This window comes from Halyomorpha halys, unplaced genomic scaffold (genome assembly GCF_000696795.3).
Source record: "Halyomorpha halys isolate HHAL.00 unplaced genomic scaffold, Hhal_1.1 Scaffold400.1, whole genome shotgun sequence".
NCBI lineage: Eukaryota > Metazoa > Arthropoda > Insecta > Hemiptera > Pentatomidae > Halyomorpha > Halyomorpha halys.
In genome coordinates, this window is record NW_027106113.1 from 479,557 (window position 1) to 499,171 (window position 19,615).

Here is a 19,615-nt window from a genome sequence, read left to right on the forward strand (position 1 = left end):
CTCTCTCTCTCTCTCTCTCTCTCTCTCTCTCTCTCTCTCCCCCTCCCTCCCTCTCTCCCTATCTCCCTCCCTCTCTCCCTCTTATACATGGCTGGATAGTATTACGATAAGTTCATTAGTTTGATATATGAGTTGGATATAGTATATATATTTTTTTTTAATTTTCAGAATCCTCTATCACCAGAAAAATAACACGAATACAAAAAAAAAACACAAATGTATAAACTGTTTAAAATTACATCTTTTCTTATTAATTCGCAATATTTCAAGCAGATTTTTATATAAAATTATGAGTTGTACTGAGATAATCATCATGTACAAGATTTCAAGTGTTGAGGCCAACTTATTTTCTGTTAATTTACTAACATTAAGATCTCAGCCAAATAAATAATACTAAAAACTTAGCATGTGTGCTGCACACGTTTCAAAATGTTTCTTGAAACATATACTATTGTCACTGAATTGAAGCTGTTGCTGGTTAGAGTCCTGATAGTACAAGGGCCCAAGAGGAAAAAAAGGTTTTTTTCACCCCAATTTTTTATTACTTAATTAAAAACTAGGTATAATTACTAGTCAAAATTGATGTGTCTGCTAAGTATAGGTAGGGGTAATAAAAATGGCGGCTGTTTTAAAGTGTTAAAAATAATTAATTTTTCATTCGGAGATGAAATGATATTGCATCATCTAAAGTAGAGTAAATTTGCTTAAATGTAAGCCCTAATAGAGCTATTTAGGTTCAATAGTTCTCGAGATATAGCTTTTTAATAAGCAATATTTCATAAAAATGTATGGATCGTACTTAAATATCAGTAGTTAGTTAATTTATTTTGAGAAATCTATATTTCAGGAACTATGTGACATACAGATGTCTATTAGCACTAAAATTAAAGCTAGTTTGATGAGCAATAAAGTATTTTATGACATTTACCTTCGTAGGAAATGTAGTTTTCATGATATTTACTAAAATAAATTGATTTATAGTTGTTCGGACAAATTCTCATTTGCCAAATTTATATTCATATGTAAATATCATTAAAACTACTTCCCCTACGAAGATAAATGTCATAAACTACTTTATAGTAAGTTAAATTTCCTTTATTTTGAGTATTGATAGACATGTGAGCGTCTTGTGGATCTAGAGATATATTTTTAAAAAAACTAACATTCTATACGAACAACTATAAATTAACATTTTGTGAGTTTATTTAGTCGAATATCATATAAACTACTACTCCTACAAAGATAAACGTCGTCAACTATATTATAGTAAAATTAACTAGCTTTAATTTGTGTGCTGGCAGACATCTGTACGTCCAATGGTTTATGAAATAAAGTTTTTCATAAATAAAACTTATTGTTCGAACAACTATAAATCAATTTATTTTAGTAAATCTCATGAAAACTACTATTTCTACGATGGTAAAGGTCATAAACTACTTTATTGTCCATTAAACTAGCTTTAATTTGAGTGCTAATAGACATCTGTACGCCACATAGTTCCTGAAATATAGATTTCTTAAAATAAATGAATTAACTACTGATATTTCAGTACGTTCCATACAACATTTCATAGAAATTTTTAGTGAAATTTCTATGAAATATTGTTTTTTAAAAAGCTATATCTTGAGAACTATTTAACGTAAATAGCTCTGTTAGGACATACATTTTAGCAAATTCTAACTGACATATGTATGTCACATAGTTCGTGACATTGATTTCTGAAAATAAATTAACTAACTACTGATATTTGAGTACGATCCGTACATTTTTATGAAATGTTGCTTTTTATAAAGCTATATCTCGAGAACTATTGAACGTAAATAGCTCTATTAGGGATTGTAGTTTAGCTAATTTACTCTACTTTAAATGACGTTCTCTTAGATTTTCTTGGGTTGTTCCTACTTTTTATGATATGGAGCTCCGAATGAAAAAATAGTTTTTTTTTATCACTTTGAAACAGCCGCCATTTATTATTCCCCCTACCAATACTTGGCAGACTCAAAGTCAATTTTGACTATTAATTATATATAGTTTTCATTAATGTAATCAAAAATTGGGGTGAGATAACTACCATTTTTCTCCTCTTGGGCTCTTGTACTATCACAAAATGAGATCATAACACAAAAAAAAAAATCTGATCCTACATCACTTTTGAAATATTTTCTTAAAACGAAAAGGGGTGCCTTTAAGATAGTTTAATCGAGCAATATTTATGAAGAATTTGAAATTGGAAAACGGCATGCCTAAAAATTGTATTTCAAACACATTTTGGACTTTCATTGCGAGTTGTTATGAGATTCTTCAAAATGACCGAGCGGTATTTGCATATCCAAATCCTTTCACATACCATTCAAAATTACATTCTAGAGCTAGTCAAGTCAGACGTCAACGTAGTTTTTTTTTGTATGCTGATCGATTATCACATAAAACAAAAATTCTTAACGAAAAAAGATTTTATTGTTGATAAATGAAACTCGTTAGATGAGCATAAGCCAATAAGTAAGTTTTCTGGACGTTGTTTTAATTTATAGACAAAAAAAACTATGGATAGTTATTATTGTCCTTGTAACTGAAAATAAAAGAATAAGAAATGAAAAAACAAAGTAGATTTTTAAAAAAAATTAATGAATTTTTACACCGATTATAGGTACTGATTATGATAGTTTATGATAATTCTTGATAATGAATATAACGCTTTGCAATAATGATAAGGACAATTTATGATGATAATGAAAAGTTGTGATCATTATTTAATGATAATTTATAACATTCATATCAGATTCACACCTGAGTGAACATCTTATGATATCAATTAACTTAATGGTTTTGTTAATATCCTTCTCATTGCCGCCCAAAGCTCTGGAGTGATGTCGAATGTTCTCACTGTATCGAGGACAATCCTCAAAGATCTGAATCACTGTATTAGCAAAATTACATAGTAGAGGGATCTCTTTGTCATCAGATGGTCATCGGTCAACCGAAAGTGTTCTATTCTTAGACATATTATAACTAACTTCTTTCTTCTACATTAGTGAAGGCTCGCTTACTGACATTTGATTTTAAGGTTTTGAGCTTCTTATTATTTGAAGCAGTCCGATTTCGTTTTCAGTCATGTAATTTATCTATTATCAGTTAACCGAACGTTTTTATACGTTAAACCATAATTCTAAAACACAATTGACTGTTCCGCTCTTTAGTCACAGACAAAGAACATAGGTCAGGTCGTGTTCATTTCCGAAAAATTAGAAATATTGGTTACTAAAGTTACTATACTTCATAAAAATTCCTAGAGTCAACCTTTTTTAAATAAGGGGTACATCTTAATGGGTATTTATAGTCGCTACTGGTTCATGGACATGTCATGCAAGGAAAATAAATATAAAATTGTCTTATAAATCACATTATTCACTATATATACGCTACTTCATTCGTTTTGACTTTATTTCTTTTCATTGGAATTATATCCTTGCGCCTTATTATTTGTTAGAGGATTTATTTTATTTCATTTCTAAAATAAATATAAAATTGTCTTATACATCACATTATTCACTATATATACGATACTTCATTCGTTTTAGCTTTATTTATTTCTATTGGAATTATATCCTTAAGCTTTATTATTTGTTAGAGGATTTATTATATTTCATTTTTTTTTTCATTACCATTTACGTTCGTTTCTTTATTTATTTATCTTCTGTATTTTTTAATTCTGATTTTTGTTCAAACATGTAAATATGTATATTAACAATAATTGTACTTTTTTGTTTATTATTTTTAGTTTACTTGTGATTGATTCTTTTTTTCATTTGTTTTCCTTTTTTATTAGAAGTTAGCAGTCTTCTGATTTATAATATCATATATAGTTTAAGTTTATATATTATGTTAAACATCGTTGTATATTTTTTATCTTATCAAATTCATACTTATAATTACACTTATGATGATTTATAATTTGTTTATTATACATATTTTGAGAATTATAAATTTATAAGCAGAAATTCTTTCCATCATCCTTCATGATACACCAAGTCTCTTTTATTTAACCCTTTGCTTCCCCAAAGGCTCTTATTATATAACCTATTCATTTCCATATTCTTTTGTGGGAACACTCACAAATATCAGGGAGGTTGGTCATTCTTCTTATCCAACTGTTGGTCCTTCTACCTCTCGTCGCAATTTCCAACATAATTTCTTCCAAAGATTTTACGAAAGTCCTATACTTTTTTTATTTTTCTGTAGCTTCAGATCCATATCTTACCTGAAAGTTCAACAGATCAAAGATAAATTATTCTTAAATTAGACTGTTCTGTTTTATTTCTTTTTAATGATAACATTCTATTATTTATTCAAATTTCTTTGATTTTATTCATAATTTTGATTTTTTTTTTGCAGTATTTACTTGGCCTATATCAAATTCTGATATTTGATATAGTTTTAGGATTGATAAATAATTTTTTATATTGTTTCTTTTTGGGCTTGTCATGGGATTGCTACTTTTATAAACAATGTCACAGAAAGTATCAATATCACAATTATTTTACTGCCAGAGAATTATTTGGGGCTTGTGACATGCATAGGCTTTCCAATGCCTTTGATATTCCAGTTCCGTGAACACATTTGATTTCGGAATTGTAGGAATTCATTCCTTTTATATATTAATTTCATAACCTTTGTTCATATAAACGATTGTAATAGAAATGAAAAACACGAATCACTCACTTTTAGTAATGTTTACCTATACATTGCAAATGAAAAAAACACTGTGAACATACATTTACTACTTGTACTCCTGTTGCAAATTATTTAAATTTTAATAATGTATAATTTATTTATTTATTTATTCCAACTGATTTCATTCTAAACTTTGTTTGATATTATGAACTTTAGACAGTATTAGAAAAATTTCTAATTAGAAAGATGACTATAAAGAAAGGTACTGTTTTACAAACAGCACTGATAAAGCAATGAAAAAGAAATTAAAAATAATAAGCTAAACCGATTTTCTTAATACAAGATTTGATTAATAATTATAAAAACTAAATTATAAAAAAAAAAGTATTCGAAATATGACATAAATATAGGATAATGATTTGAATTTCATCTTATTTGTTAATATATTAATTTAAAGTTAAACTATATTTAAAATAATTTGTTTAATAATAACTATAGTCCTTTAATTTACGTATTTGGCATCTTTAATTAATATAAATATAAATTCTATAATAAATTATTTTGTAAATATAGCTGAAAACTAAGTTAACAAAAATAGATTACTAATAAGATGTCATAGCAGCTAACAAATATTAACTGTTTGCTATTCTTCATGCAGACCGGAAAATCCTGTTAGTTAAAATCATAGATAAATTAAACGAGAAAGCTAAATTGAATAAATCTTTAAAATTAATGATGGTGTCATTAAATATGTCCAATATAAAATTAAAAAGGAAAACTGATTCAACAGAAAATATGTTATTGACAAGATTGATTAATTGATTGAGGAGATAATAGTAATAAACAGCAGCATCATCCTTTGTAACTAATGACTCAACTTACAGAATTAAACTCCACAAACAATGCAACATATTCACAGCCGAACTAAATGCAATAGCAATAGATAAAAGCTTTAGATTGTATGTATCCAGAACATCCGAGAATTTCCTGCATCCATTTTCACTTAATAACTCTACACAATATGGGTATGTCAGTAACATTTATATGGGTTCCAAGCCATGTAGGAATCCCAGGGAATGAACTGGCTGATCACGCTGCAAGAGAAGCATTCGCGCTTCCGGGACGGGGTAAAGCAATTTTAACTCCGTCAGAGATAAGCAAGCCTCTTGTAAAGAAAGTCAAAGATAAATGCCAATCTTTGTGGAATGGAAGCCCAATGAGTAAATTAAAAATTATTAAAAAGGATGTCAAGCCCTGGGGTACGTCCAGCCGTAAATGCCGTAGAGAGGAAGTTGTACTGACCAGGCTGAGAATAGGTCACACGAGGCTCACCCACTCCTATCTTATTTCAAAAGAAACGCCTCCGAACTGCCAGTATTGCAATAACAATCTAACAATAAGCCATGCTATCCAACGATGCCCATATTTCACACCGCACTTTAGTAGCTTGGGACTGAACCAAGATATCTCAAGAACTCATGGAGACGATGATAAGGCAATAGAATTGGTGTTTAAGTTTTTGAAATCACAAAATTTACTGACAAAAATATAACTTGATCGGAAGGAAGAATAAAAAGGAAAAGAAAATAAATAATCAAATTAAAAAATAAATAAAATTTAACGAATATTAGCAAAATTAAATAAAATATAGATGGCGTTGATGACCAATGAAGTTTGGCGCCACTAAACAAACTGGTAAATTTATATTTTCTACTACCTTTATATTATTAGCTTACGAGTTTATTATTAATTAATGTGAGTTACCTTGTCTCACAATAATTAATATTGTATCAGTTCAGTTATCTATATTATGTTAGTTATTTTTTTAATTAACCTTTATCCTCTTTATTATTTTATTTTGTTTTTGATAGACTACATACCTCTACCATTACAACTGTTTTATTTAATTTGACTTTTTTTACATTGATTCTGACGTCTTTATATCTTTTTTATTTTAGCCCTAATAAAGACCTACATTGTGGGTCGAAACATTGGCAATAAATAAATAGTTAATCAAAATATTCTTCGCTTTTTAATTTATGTATATATTGTACTTTTGTTATACGCAATTAGTAAAAATAAATATGTATTACCGATTTTATAAAACGTAGACCCTTTTAGACCTATCATATATTTTTTCTCTTTTTCTTTCTCATACTCATAAAGATCCTTTCAGCATGGAGGAACCTCTAATCATTTGGTTCACACATTTTGGTCTCTGGCAAGCCTCTTCATCTGACCCAGAGTTTTCATATTTCCAGACCTAGTCGTTGGCTTCTTCTAGGTCTGCCTCGTGGTCTACTACCAGTCGGCCTCGTCTCCATACATTTTCTTGACACTGTCTTCTCCCTCATTCTACAGACGTGTCCATACCATCGGGGCTGTCGGTGTTCAATCACTGATTTCACTGAGGGGATTTGAAGTCTTCTCTTATTATTTTATTCCTTATCTTGTCTCTTCTAGTTTTGCCCAATATACTTCACAAAAATCGCTCGTGCTCATGCGCTTGTCTTGGGTGACCCAATATTCACTGCCATATAATAATGGTGGAAGTTATATTGCTTTTAAGATGTAGAATTTGATGTCCTTACCTACCCCCTCTTTCATTTATTTGTTTATATTATTTTTTCGTAGAGGAAATCAAAATACAAGGTGAATATTTTAGGTATATCTGAGGTTGAAAGGAAAGGAATTGGGGAAATAAGTCTGTATAACAGATATACTCTCATATATTCAGGAGTCCCTAAAGGTGAACATATATTTTTCTAATTTTATTAAAAAGTGAAATCATTCACATCTTTTTTCTCTTTTTTAAAAAATAGAAAATAGAAACACATACAGATTTATTTTTCAAATTCAATACTTTCACGAATTACCAATTAAAGGTGACTTCAGACCCACGCGGCATCTAAGCCACAACGTAACCTTATTACTAGGTGGACCTCTACAACCCTGACCCAAGTCTTCTCGAACTTACTTAAATGATATTATTGAAAAATAGATTACTTTTGAATTTATTGAGCATAGCCTCATTAAATAATTAGTTAGAATAAAGTTCTGCAACGTCAGAACTATGAAATATAAATTATACTGTTATATTTATTTCGTTGAATATTTTATTCCAGGACTACTATGCTTGCCTGTGTATCGCTCTGCAGCTGTTTCTGCTCATCGCCATCTCCTCACAGTTTGCCAAAACTGTAATAGTCTATTCAGAGGTTCTCAAGTTCCCGATGGTGCGCTATTTCAAGCAGACAGTCGTCATTATTCTCACTGGTAATATAACAATTAAATAATCTCTATAAGTTATTAGTGAAAATGATACAAGAAAAAATAGATATGTGGACATAATTCCCACTAAGACGAGGATTGATTTTTTTTTCAAAAATAAAATAAAAATATTGTGTAGTATCAATTACAGAAAATTTCATGCAGTAAAATATTACATTATTAGTTTAAAAAATAAGGATATATAAAACTTGCCGAAAAAACTAAATAGCCTAAAATTTTATTTTTTTAAATTTCTTAAAAGCGATCAGCCACATGATAAAAATTAATAAAACCCTTTTATTAAAATAGCTATTGGCCTTTAATAGATAATTATTTTTTGAAATACTGTATCTCAGAGAATATTAGAATATAGATTTCCATTATCACTCAAATTGAATCTAAGTAAGTTTACGAAAAAAAAATTTCTATTGGTGTTAACATTGCTCGTAGCAGTTCCTATAATATTTGGTAAAATAAATTCATAATTCACAAGTACTACTTTTTGTCAAAAGGCCAATACACACAGGTAATTTGAACTCTCGGAACCTCAAAACCTATTATTTCCGTCAAAGACTAGAATCCGAAATTTTTCAAGATTGTAATAGTTTTCTTACTATATATTCCATACGTAAATACGTAAAAGTCAAACTGAGTAAATATTTTAGGCTTTTTCAATTTTACAGTATTTCGATACTATTTTGTTAATTATTCTTGTGGTTTAAAATCGATAATAAAATCATTTTCAGTAGGGCATTTTCTAAAATTCATACCAAAAAATTGTATTTATTATTAATTTTTTTATGGTATTTGAAAACAAAATTGCAGCTAAAAAAAAGTATTTTGGACGTTGAGATTTTTCTAGAATATTTATTAAATTAAAAAGATAACAACAACGAACTCTTTTTATGCATGTAGTTCCAAAAACCTTTATTTCGTTTGTAATACTTATTAATAAATAGGGATAAAATCTAAAAATATTTTCAGTAGTCGATCATTTTCACATTATATTTTATTATTTATTTTATAATTTTATTTAGCTGTCATTTAAAGCAGGTGGAACCGCAGGATTTCAATAATTTTAATATTAATGCAAAATAAATTTTTCATCCTGAATATTTTCATTCATTCTTGTGTTATTGATTTTTATTTGATTTAATTTTTTTTTTTACTGAATAATGAACCGAAAAATCTGTTTTACATTTTTTATACTACTCTAAAAATTATTAGTTTCTTGTTTGTCGGATTCGATCAACAAAACCGTAAATACTAAAGAAAACTCTTGATTAAAAGTCATAGCTTTAGATAAAAATACACCAGGGTCCAAACCGATTTTAATCTGCACCCAACCAATTTCGATCAAAATATGCTGTGGCTTCCCAATTGTTTGCTGCAGAGACCATTTATCATAAAGCGTCGAATGAAAATATCAATCTACAAATAGAAGCACAAAAAAATAATTTCATTTATTTCTTATAACTGGTTATTAGGTCCACATTAAAAAGTAGCTCTGTTTTTTTTTTTTTGTTTTTTTGTAAAATAACAATATTTCATATTCCACTTATTTCGTGTGCCGTCTTTGGAATCCTCAATCAATGGTTAAATAACATAAACTACAATTATTGTATATTCTTTTTATTTTTATTAAAATAAGATTAGAGTAATATTAAGAGATTTAAAGAAATACACACAACTTTTTGAGTCAATGTAAATAGAAATGTATCGTTCCTCTGATCTCAGGACCTTCCTTCAAGTGACAAAATTGAATAAGAGAAACTTTTTTGTCAAAATTCGTTACGCAGGAATTCCAAGTTGGACCAGCTCAATAGTTTTTCTTTGATCCGGCAAAACGTTTGATAACAATATCCAATAGTTCCAATTACTGATGATTGAATCCTTGAGCTACAAAATCGTTCAAGTAGGAAGTAGAAAAAAGTTTTTATCTATCTTCAGAAAGGGTTAAACTTTACACACTGCTTTCAGAACAATGAGCAACTCCACAGTTTGTATTATTCGAATCTGATCTATTGATTCCTATCAATTAAAGTAGAAAAAGGATTTTTAAAACCATTATCTCGAATAACATTTAAATTTAAAATGATCGATATTGATCAAGAGTTTATTCATCCAAAATTATTTTTTCAAATTAAACAGGAGGAATATCTAGGAAGAGTGGTAAAATTGATTTATATCAGACTTTCAGCTTATATAAAATTTAACCTATTTCGGCTATTTTGTGTCTTATAACACTTTTACTACCCTCCAAAGCAGAGTTGAACAAGTTGTAAATCTATAGTAAGTAGCTCAGTAAGATTACTTTACTTGTAAAATAAAACAGAACTCAAAATTTTGAGTACAAAGCACTATATTCATAGTCAAAACTTTTGAAGGTACAAGTAAAATAATCTATATTTAAGAAAATCTTTGTGAATGAGTGAAGAGAAACTATACCTAAATCTGTTCACATTCGAGTAATTGTAATCAATACTCAAAAAAGATTTAAATAAAAAAGTAAAGTAATCGGAATTGCTATTGAGTACTTTGGATATATCTTACTATTTTCAGTACTATATATATTTTATATTTCGGATTTTTTTATTAAATGAAATAATTACTGTTTACTCAGTACTCATATACCTTTTACTCATATTCTTATTAAATTTTATTTGAATTAAAAAAGAATTGATTACTTACGAGATCTCATTAAATTTAAACAATTTTCTTCACTAAATACTGTTTCTAATAATAAATGATAATAATATTAATAATACTCTTGAAAATTCTCCAGTCATTCATCATAGATCGTTAATTTTCTGCTTTTGATTTGCTTATATAAATTTTTTTCTTAATATCCTTAATATGTTAAAAATTATACTACCATTGATGATCGTGATATGAACTTTAATGGACATATTATACCACTGAGAATATTAATCTTAAATTTTTAAAATAAATTTCGAATTATGACAGTATTTGTAACAGTATCACATTGGCATACAACTTGGATAGTTCATTGTCATGATGTTCAAAGGGCTGTGTGGTGTTTGCTGCCTCTCGTCGACTGTGGCCGGAGGATTCGTTCGACAAGAAAGCTGGTGGTGGCTTCGACCCGGATCACCGGCCTTCTACGTCTCAGCAGCTTACGTTGCGGCTCTGGCGACGATGGAGGTCGCTATAGGAGCCGACCTAGCCTGCAAGATGGCGGCCAGGCTACCGGCAAAGGCCAAACCGTCCATTGCAACCAGGTGAGTTAGCTCTGTTTATTATTCATTATTGGTAATAATTGATAATCATAACAAAAAAAAGATTGTACATGTACTTATTTTTCCTTAGACAAGAAAGTTTTTAACAAGGTCATACTAGAGATAATAATATATACTAAGGCATACCCGTTTTTAGTAAGGTTAATTAATTAAGTGCTCTGAGGCGTTTGGTGCTTGTTAATTTAGGTAATTAAGGTTATGTACCGTCGAGCTTGGAAAATACTTATATGAGTGTTTATCCAAAATGGTTGATTACTCATTATGTAAAACCATACTACTTCTCATCTCCTTTGCTCCCTCCCTCGGGGTTCACAAGACGGCGAGCTTCCTGGAAGCAACACTCACCGACACTACGAAGGAGTGATGACCCAATCCCATGTATTTTATTTCATAATCGCATAGTACTTTCCGAGCTTCTAACCATTAAAACCAAAAAACATATACATATATTTAAGTAAAATTCAATAGAATAAATTAAATTAGTAAATCATTAATGAAAAAGAATTTTTGATGGTCGATTTTATAATCAGTTTATACCTTTAGTTTATTTCATCAATAAAAAATAAGACAAGTCAATTTTAATTTGTAATACTTATGGGTAAATCGGAAAACACATTTTAAGAATAAAATTGTAATCGTAATAACAGGCTATAACAATAATACTAACACATAATTGATATTATAATAAATTTTATAATTAAAAAATACAAAGTAAGATTCAATTTTTTTTTTACTTACCATGAAAAAAAAACGCACTACTTCTTATTTCTATATTTAATTATTAGTCGACGTTTCGAACAAATAATAGGATTCCAATTATCTGGTCCAATCTCCAATTATTTTATTAAAAATTAGATCTTATCAAATTTTTACATTCACTTTTAAATTTATATCTTGGGGCTCCACTAAACCTTCGAATTCCTCTCGTATCCAATCTTTACAATCCAAAATCCTTCGCAAAATCCTCAATGCTTCTTATTTTGTTACTAATAAAACCATCCATAAAGACCTAAATGTTCCTTATGTAACCGATCTAGCCCGAACCCGATATTATTCCTTCCATAATAAACTCCCTAACCACCCAAACCCACTCGTTTCTAACCTTGCTTCCTCTTCCATTCCTGGCAATCCTCCGAGGCGCCTGAAAAGAAGATGGCCTCGTGACCTTATATTGTAAACTGTTTTTAGAGTTCTACTACTGGGTAGTTTCTCTACATCCTGTATCATATCATTATGTCATTATGATCAAATTTACTGGTTGTATTTTTTTATACAGTTGTAAATATCAATAAATTAATAAAATAAAAAAAAATTATATCATTCATATATACAGTGAAAAATCAATTATCATTATATTTTTATGTTATGGCCTTATATTATCCTTAATTCTATATGTTTATTTTAAAGGATTTGATTTGATATTCAATAAATTGAGATTTGACTTTTCTCATTAATAACTGATATTAACACACATTATGCGATATATGAATCATTTTAATTTCGCAGTCAATGTAATTGGTTGATAAAATCTATTTTTTTAAATATAATTGAAGATTGGAGCATACGATTAAAAAATTTTCGAACCTACGCCCAACATGTAAATGAAGAAGACATGAAAGTTTATTATTGAAAAAAAAAATTAATGTAATTTTAGCGCTCATTGCGCAAAAAGGATAAATTTTGTGCGAAGACCGCTAAAATTCAAGGACCACCTAATTTGTAAGCATACGGTGTAATTCCCGATATGATGAACTAATTAGCCCATCCGCCTGGAAACCAAACAAGGAAAGTATATTTCGTGGAATTTCTCTATAATTTTGAAGTTCACACTACATAGTTATTAAATTTTCAAACAATTTCAGAAAAAAGGGTATTTATTTCTATGGCGTTAATCTGAGTACTATCGTTTCTATCACCTACGAAAATATTATATTACATATATGTGTTATATTAATTTATCAAGTCACTAAAGGTTTCCAGTATTTTTCAAAAATGGCTTAGTATTATTTGAAAACAAAATCTAAGCTCATTGGGAAAGACTATTATCAGTCGCTGAAAACAGCATAATAATTTACCCAAACGATATTAGACCATTTTATGGTATTAAGATAAAGGGATAAAAATAAAAGTGCCTCATTACGAAAATATTATGAAAGCATTTGTTGATTTCATTATTTTTTTTTATAATTGTATTTAAAGACTACATTGGGAACGAATGAAATACGAGTTTATTTTATTTTGTTTAAGATTATTATTCATTTTATTTTATTTTTTTAAGATAAGTATTCATTTTATTTTATTTTTTAAAGTTTTTTTTTATATATATATATGGCTCCTGACAGATTTCAGGAAAACAGACACGTCAAAAAGGAAGTCAAGAACATGTCAAAGTCAAAAAACGGAGAAAAAAAAGGCTATAACGGATCAAAATAACTGTTAAATTATAACAGTATTGAGGAAATCCCAAAGTGAAATTCATTTAAACATTAAGGAAATTGTAAGATACTTTATTTTCTGTAGTCTTAATTTATGATTTTATTTGGCTTGTTGAGGATCATTCATCAAAAAAAAGAAGTGTTTTCACAGCGCGAGGGGTGTTCTTAACGCTTATTAAATATAGGAGCAGTCGATGTCAGTTTTGTTGTAAAATCTAGGGAACAGAATGAATATTGGAAACAAAAATATAAAATTAATTATTGTAATTTGATTTAGAATTTTGTAACAGTTTGAAACGTTTTTTCTCTACATGATGGATCACAGCCTTAAGTTCTTATGATTATCAACTGACAATATCAATATTTTAAAAAAATAAATAAAAACTAAATCTGTACTGCGATAAACCATGAAGGGTTAGAGGTATTGTACTTTGTAAAGAAGTACTGTTACTAGACTAACGGTTGTGCAAGGAGGTGATTTAGTTAGAATCACGCTCAGCCGCCAGATTTTTATCCAATTAAGAGTTGGATAAAAATCCTTAAAACCCCACTTAATGAGGTTGGGTGGATCCCAGATTTCTCCCGAATCCTCAGATGACTGATTGACTGACGACTACAGTGAAACAGAAAATAATTTTCTACCATAGCTGTATTCGAACCCGTTTTCTTGGAATTAGTAGCACAGTACCTTATCTCTAAGCTACCCACTTCCCTTAATACTATTATGTATTAATGTATTTTTATAAAACAATTTATGCTATTTTAAAACACAAATATCTTTCGATTCTTATCTCTTGCTTTGTTCATATTTATTACACTTAAATATATTTACCCTACGTTTCGACTCTAAGGGTAGATTTTGGGACATTTCTGAATTACCTATTTCTAAGAGCACAAATCAACTTGATGGTTTTCGTTAAAGACATTATCGAGGCGTGATTGAGAAAACTTTTCTTTCACTCTTATATTAATTACTAGAGGAATGATTTTATGAACGAAGCAAACAATTAACGATTGTTTCTGTAATTAGCTAGAACGTCAATTTGAAGGGTTTCGTAGAGATAGACATACTTTTGATACATATTTATACAATTAGAAAGCTTAGGAAAAAATAATTTTGTGCATAAATTCTTTAGATAAAATGATTAATTTACGATGCAAAATGGTAAAAATTATTGCTAATTTTTTTTAAAATTCATTTCGAATTTTGAATCCCGTCAAATTGACGAATCGTGTTAACCTAGTGCTAAGGAGTCCCTTACGGTTGATTGGTCCAAGTTATGAAATTTTTCCTGTTGCAGGTTACTATGTCAAAGTCGATATTATTATTTATATTCTTAGATTATCACTTCCAAAAGTTTAAAAGTTTTCTAATTTAGATAATTCAAAACATTTCTACTCGTGAAAAAGAGGTTTTTCATATTAGTGTAAATTTGTGTATTGTGTATATAAGAACACGGCTAAATATTTGAAGTAATGAAATAAGAAATATAAATAAACTATTAAAATCGGCTTGGGCATAGTATCCTGCAACAGGAAAGCAATTTTAATATTCTGAAAAATTAATTGTAAAGGATTTTTTGATAATGGCCTGAGGTCCGAAACGTAGGAGAAATATAAAAGGAAATCAAAAGTCTAAACAAATATTTGTTTTTTATTTTTCATTTTCTATTTAATCTCTAACAAAAAAATAATAGATACTATAATTATATATTATTAAACTAAAATATTTTACTATTTTACACATATTTTGTCCCAAGGGCTGGCCTGGTAAAGAGGTCGGCAGTGCTCATGTTGCTGATGGTGATCATGTCCTCATGCAGCATCATTTACGCTAATGCTCCAACGATAGCTGCCCAAAACGCATTCAGCATATCCAGTGGAGCGCTGGTAAGATCAAGCTATTGAAAACATATCCTAAAAAAAGTAATATAACTATAAAAAAAAAAATTGTATTTTTCCTTCTATACAGGGTTTCGCTGTCTTCACATGTTACATCGTCCTAAGCGAGACGACACCCAAAAACGTCCATCTGCTGAAGAGAATAAAAGACCTCGTAGCAGATGAAATTTACAGCTCCACCTCCGACAACAGCTGTGAGTTTAACACATTTATTATGATTTTATACAAGGAATAAAAATAATTTCGTGTACATATTTGTATGTTAGAATAATCACAGGTTTTTTTATAACCAACAATTTTTTATACTGCTTTTAAAAAGCTGCTGATTCTGTACTTTTTGTTTAATTTAAAGTTAATGTAAGTGATGTTTACTTTGATTTTTTAGTAATAATTAATTTTAGACAAGTCTAAAATACCCAAAGACTAAAAATATTTTATTTTTATTTTGTAAAATTATACTTAACTGATTTTAAAACTGAAGGTAACTTTTAAGTCGTGATATGGAATCCTCATACAATACTGAAAAGATAGGAAACTCCTCGTTGATTCCGACTATTACAACATTTACTAGACAAATGGTCTTAACTTCCAATTCCTTACGAAAGACTGATCTACTTGACTATTATAAGGCCTATCTGGATATACGGAGTTGAGCTTTGGGGGGTCCACTAAACCTTCGAATTTCTCTCGCATCCAATCCTTACAGCCAAATTACAAAATCCTTAATGTTCCTTACTTTGTCACAATTCAAGCCATCCATCAGGACCTCGATGTTCCATATGTCGCCGATTTGACCAGAACCAGATACCAATCCTTCCATGAAAAACTTTCCGACCACCCAAATCCACTTCTGTCTAACCTGGCTTCTCCTTGTAATAATCTTCCTAGGTATCTGAAAAGAAAATGGTCTCGAGATCTTCTCCTCTAGAAATGTTATTGGAGTTCTATCAATGAATAGATTCTCCACATGTTTGTATCATGTCAGAGCAATACAGCAAAAGTACTTGTATATACTTTCATACAGTTGTAAATCGCAATAAATAAATTATTAAAAAAAAACACTTTTTAGTCGTAAAGCAGATAGTTAAAATATTAATAACAACTAATTCTGAAGAGGTCGGAAGACACACCTTATAAAACTATCGATTTATAATAAAATTTGGACTAATCATTTCATCCTGGGATATAGTAATTGATTTGCTAGAATACAGCATTAAAGCAAATTGAAATTCTGATCCCTAATTCTAAGTAAGACAAGCCATAGCGGTGATTAAGAGGATACCTTATCAATTAAGAAAGACTTACAATAAATTATACAAAAAAGAATCTAGAATAATGCCCAAATTATACAACTTAAATTTACCACTATTTTTTAAATTTAAATTAATCCTTTCTGGTATCAAAACAGCAATTTCTTTCAAAATGACAACGGCAATACATATTTAAATTTAGAGAAATATAAAAACATTTCTATTCTTTAGGGGAAAAAATACAGTTGTTGAAAAATGAATATTTAAATAGACACATGTCATACTTCACGAAGAAATATTATTTTTATACCATAAGGAAATACCGGTGATTGGTTATGCTGATGATTTGTTATTATTGAGTGAGGACAAAGAAAATACAGAACAAAATATAACTGCGTTGGTGAACTCGAATAATAGACTAACTAGGTCTTGAAATAAATACGGATAAAACAAAACATATCGTTAGCAGTAGAAACGAGGGCAACATCGGTGATATAGAAATAGGAGGAAATACGTTTAAATAGATAGAGTATTTAGGTTCTAGTGTAACTAGAAAAAACGAAATTTATAACAAGATGAAAGCGAGGTTGACGGCGGGAAATGCTTGTTATTTTCTTATATCGAAACTGCTTTGCTCGTGCTTTCCAAAAACATAAAAATTAGAATTTATAAAACTATTATTCTCTCCACTGTTCATTGTGGACACGAGACGTGGCCTCTTCCACTCAGAGATGAACAGCACCTTAAAGATTTCGAAAATAAAGTATTACGTCAAATATTTGGACCATAATAAGCGAACTGCCACTGGTAAATATAATTCGGGATTATGGCGTGTAAGATAGTAGGGCTTAGTAACGAGCATATCCATAAAATGTTAATAAACACTGAACCGACGGGTAAGTATTCCAGGGGTAAACCGAAACGTAAATACGATGATTTTATTAACTTCAGGTTTGGAGGGGAGTCGATGGAAAGATGTATGTAGATAGCTTGGTGGTGTCGGCATCAGATCTTCGGGTTCTATCTTTATTACCTTTATTATCATTATTATAAACTCTGATGTTATACTTGACTATTTCATAATGGATGTTTTTATTCATAATCCATTAAGATATTAAGATGAAAGAAATTTTCTTTAGGATACTATCTAATACCCAATATTTGATTTTACGACGTTCAAGAGTGTTTTACTCATCTGGTATAATTTCTATGATTGTATTACTTATTTATTTTTAACATGTATCATAACAATTTATATATATCATTAAAATATTTACTCAATTACACCGTATGGTCAATTTTATCAATTTCCTTTCTGAGATTCTGTTTTCACAGTTCCATGAATAAAAATTCTTACAACCTATTGTATCGAAGGTATTAACTAACGTTATAACTTGTATTCAGTCAAGTAGTAGTTATTGAAGATTCTTTATAAAGATTTTTATATTTATTTATATACTTTTTAAAAGCAATCTACACGCTTAAAAAAAAAATGTTTTCTGCTTTGGATATTCTTTTTCCTTGGTTTCCTCTTATCCTATTCTATAAAATTTTCTTAACCAGGTATCGCAAAACTCATCTCTAGAAGATAGGATTTATAGGTAGTTTCATATCCTTTCCAAGTAAATAAGAGATGAAGTTTCCCGAGTTGGGCAGTTTAGTTGCTTCCTACAGTATAGAAGTGACTATCATTCTTTTCTTGGAAGACCTGAACTGTTGTGCTTGTTCATATTTCTTACGAAATTATTTTTCTTTTGGGGTAAAATGTTCCTAAATTATGAGACCACATTTAAGGACAAAACAAAAAACTTATTATCTTAGCCAGCTCGGTAGAAGAGACGATTAATTCATGTTAGTGTGATACATATCTTAGTCATTATGTTTCTGTGTGGTATAGCTTACTTTTTTTTTTAGTTTACTTTTTTTTAATTACAAACATGTATAAATAATAAAAACAACTTCTTCACGTGAAAATTTGGTTTTGTGTGCTCTAATTTTAAAATATGTACGTATATTTAGCTTATATATATAATTTTCAGCATTTTTTGTAAGTGCTTGTTGATAGGAATAAATTTATCTTTATATAACGAAAATTTATTAGATCCCGTTGCTTAAGTGTCTAATTTTCTAAATTTCCAGACCAGGATATTTACAAGGACTTAATTTACAAAACGGTATGTGATCACAACAAAATAACAATTTAATGAACTAAATAATTTACTAATTTCCTCCCAAATAATTTCATGCTTCTTCTCCTTGTTTACTGAACCATGTTCTGTTCTCATTTGGTAAATCCAGTTCTTTCTGGTGAAATCCAGTTTATTCTAGGGAAATCTAGTTTATTCGGATGAAATACTTTCCTTGTAAGAATAGAACAATCTTAGTTGATTGAGATTTACCATCTTTTAATTATTTCTTTATGAAGTAAAGAGTCATTTCAGTTTATTGTGGATTAAAAATACAGAGAACGAGAGTATACTTGCATGTAATGGAGGAATACCTCAGTCTAATTTTTAAAAAAATATATACATACAAAGTTGCCTAGTGTGTTCTTCATCTCCTAGTACTTTCCCTTGGGAATGATTTATTAATCCATTTTATGTTTTGTCACATCATGGAACCCACTAAAATATGAAATAACTTGTACCAGATTACTAATTTTTAATTTATTTAAGAATGGCATAACCATAGTTAGTTTTTAAATGTAAATATTTTAAATTAAATTAAAGATGGTATTTAGGGAAATGGTCAGGGTTGCGGTCAATAGTGAAACAAAAATAGTTTACAACTATTTATTTTCCAACGTTTCGCCCCACTTTGCAGGGCT

At 29.2% G+C, this 19,615-nt stretch overlaps 1 protein-coding gene across 1 annotated transcript in view; it reads left to right on the top strand.

The window, feature by feature from the left end:
• The window catches only part of LOC136797346 (uncharacterized), a 67,505-nt gene that overhangs the window by 11,359 nt on the left and 36,531 nt on the right, over positions 1–19,615 (top strand). The window contains exons 3-6 of the mRNA XM_067053654.1: positions 7,797–7,947; positions 10,970–11,183; positions 15,397–15,526; positions 15,609–15,732. Coding sequence (XP_066909755.1) covers positions 7,797–7,947; positions 10,970–11,183; positions 15,397–15,526; positions 15,609–15,732 — 619 coding nt within the window. The remainder of the gene's footprint in view (positions 1–7,796; positions 7,948–10,969; positions 11,184–15,396; positions 15,527–15,608; positions 15,733–19,615) is intronic.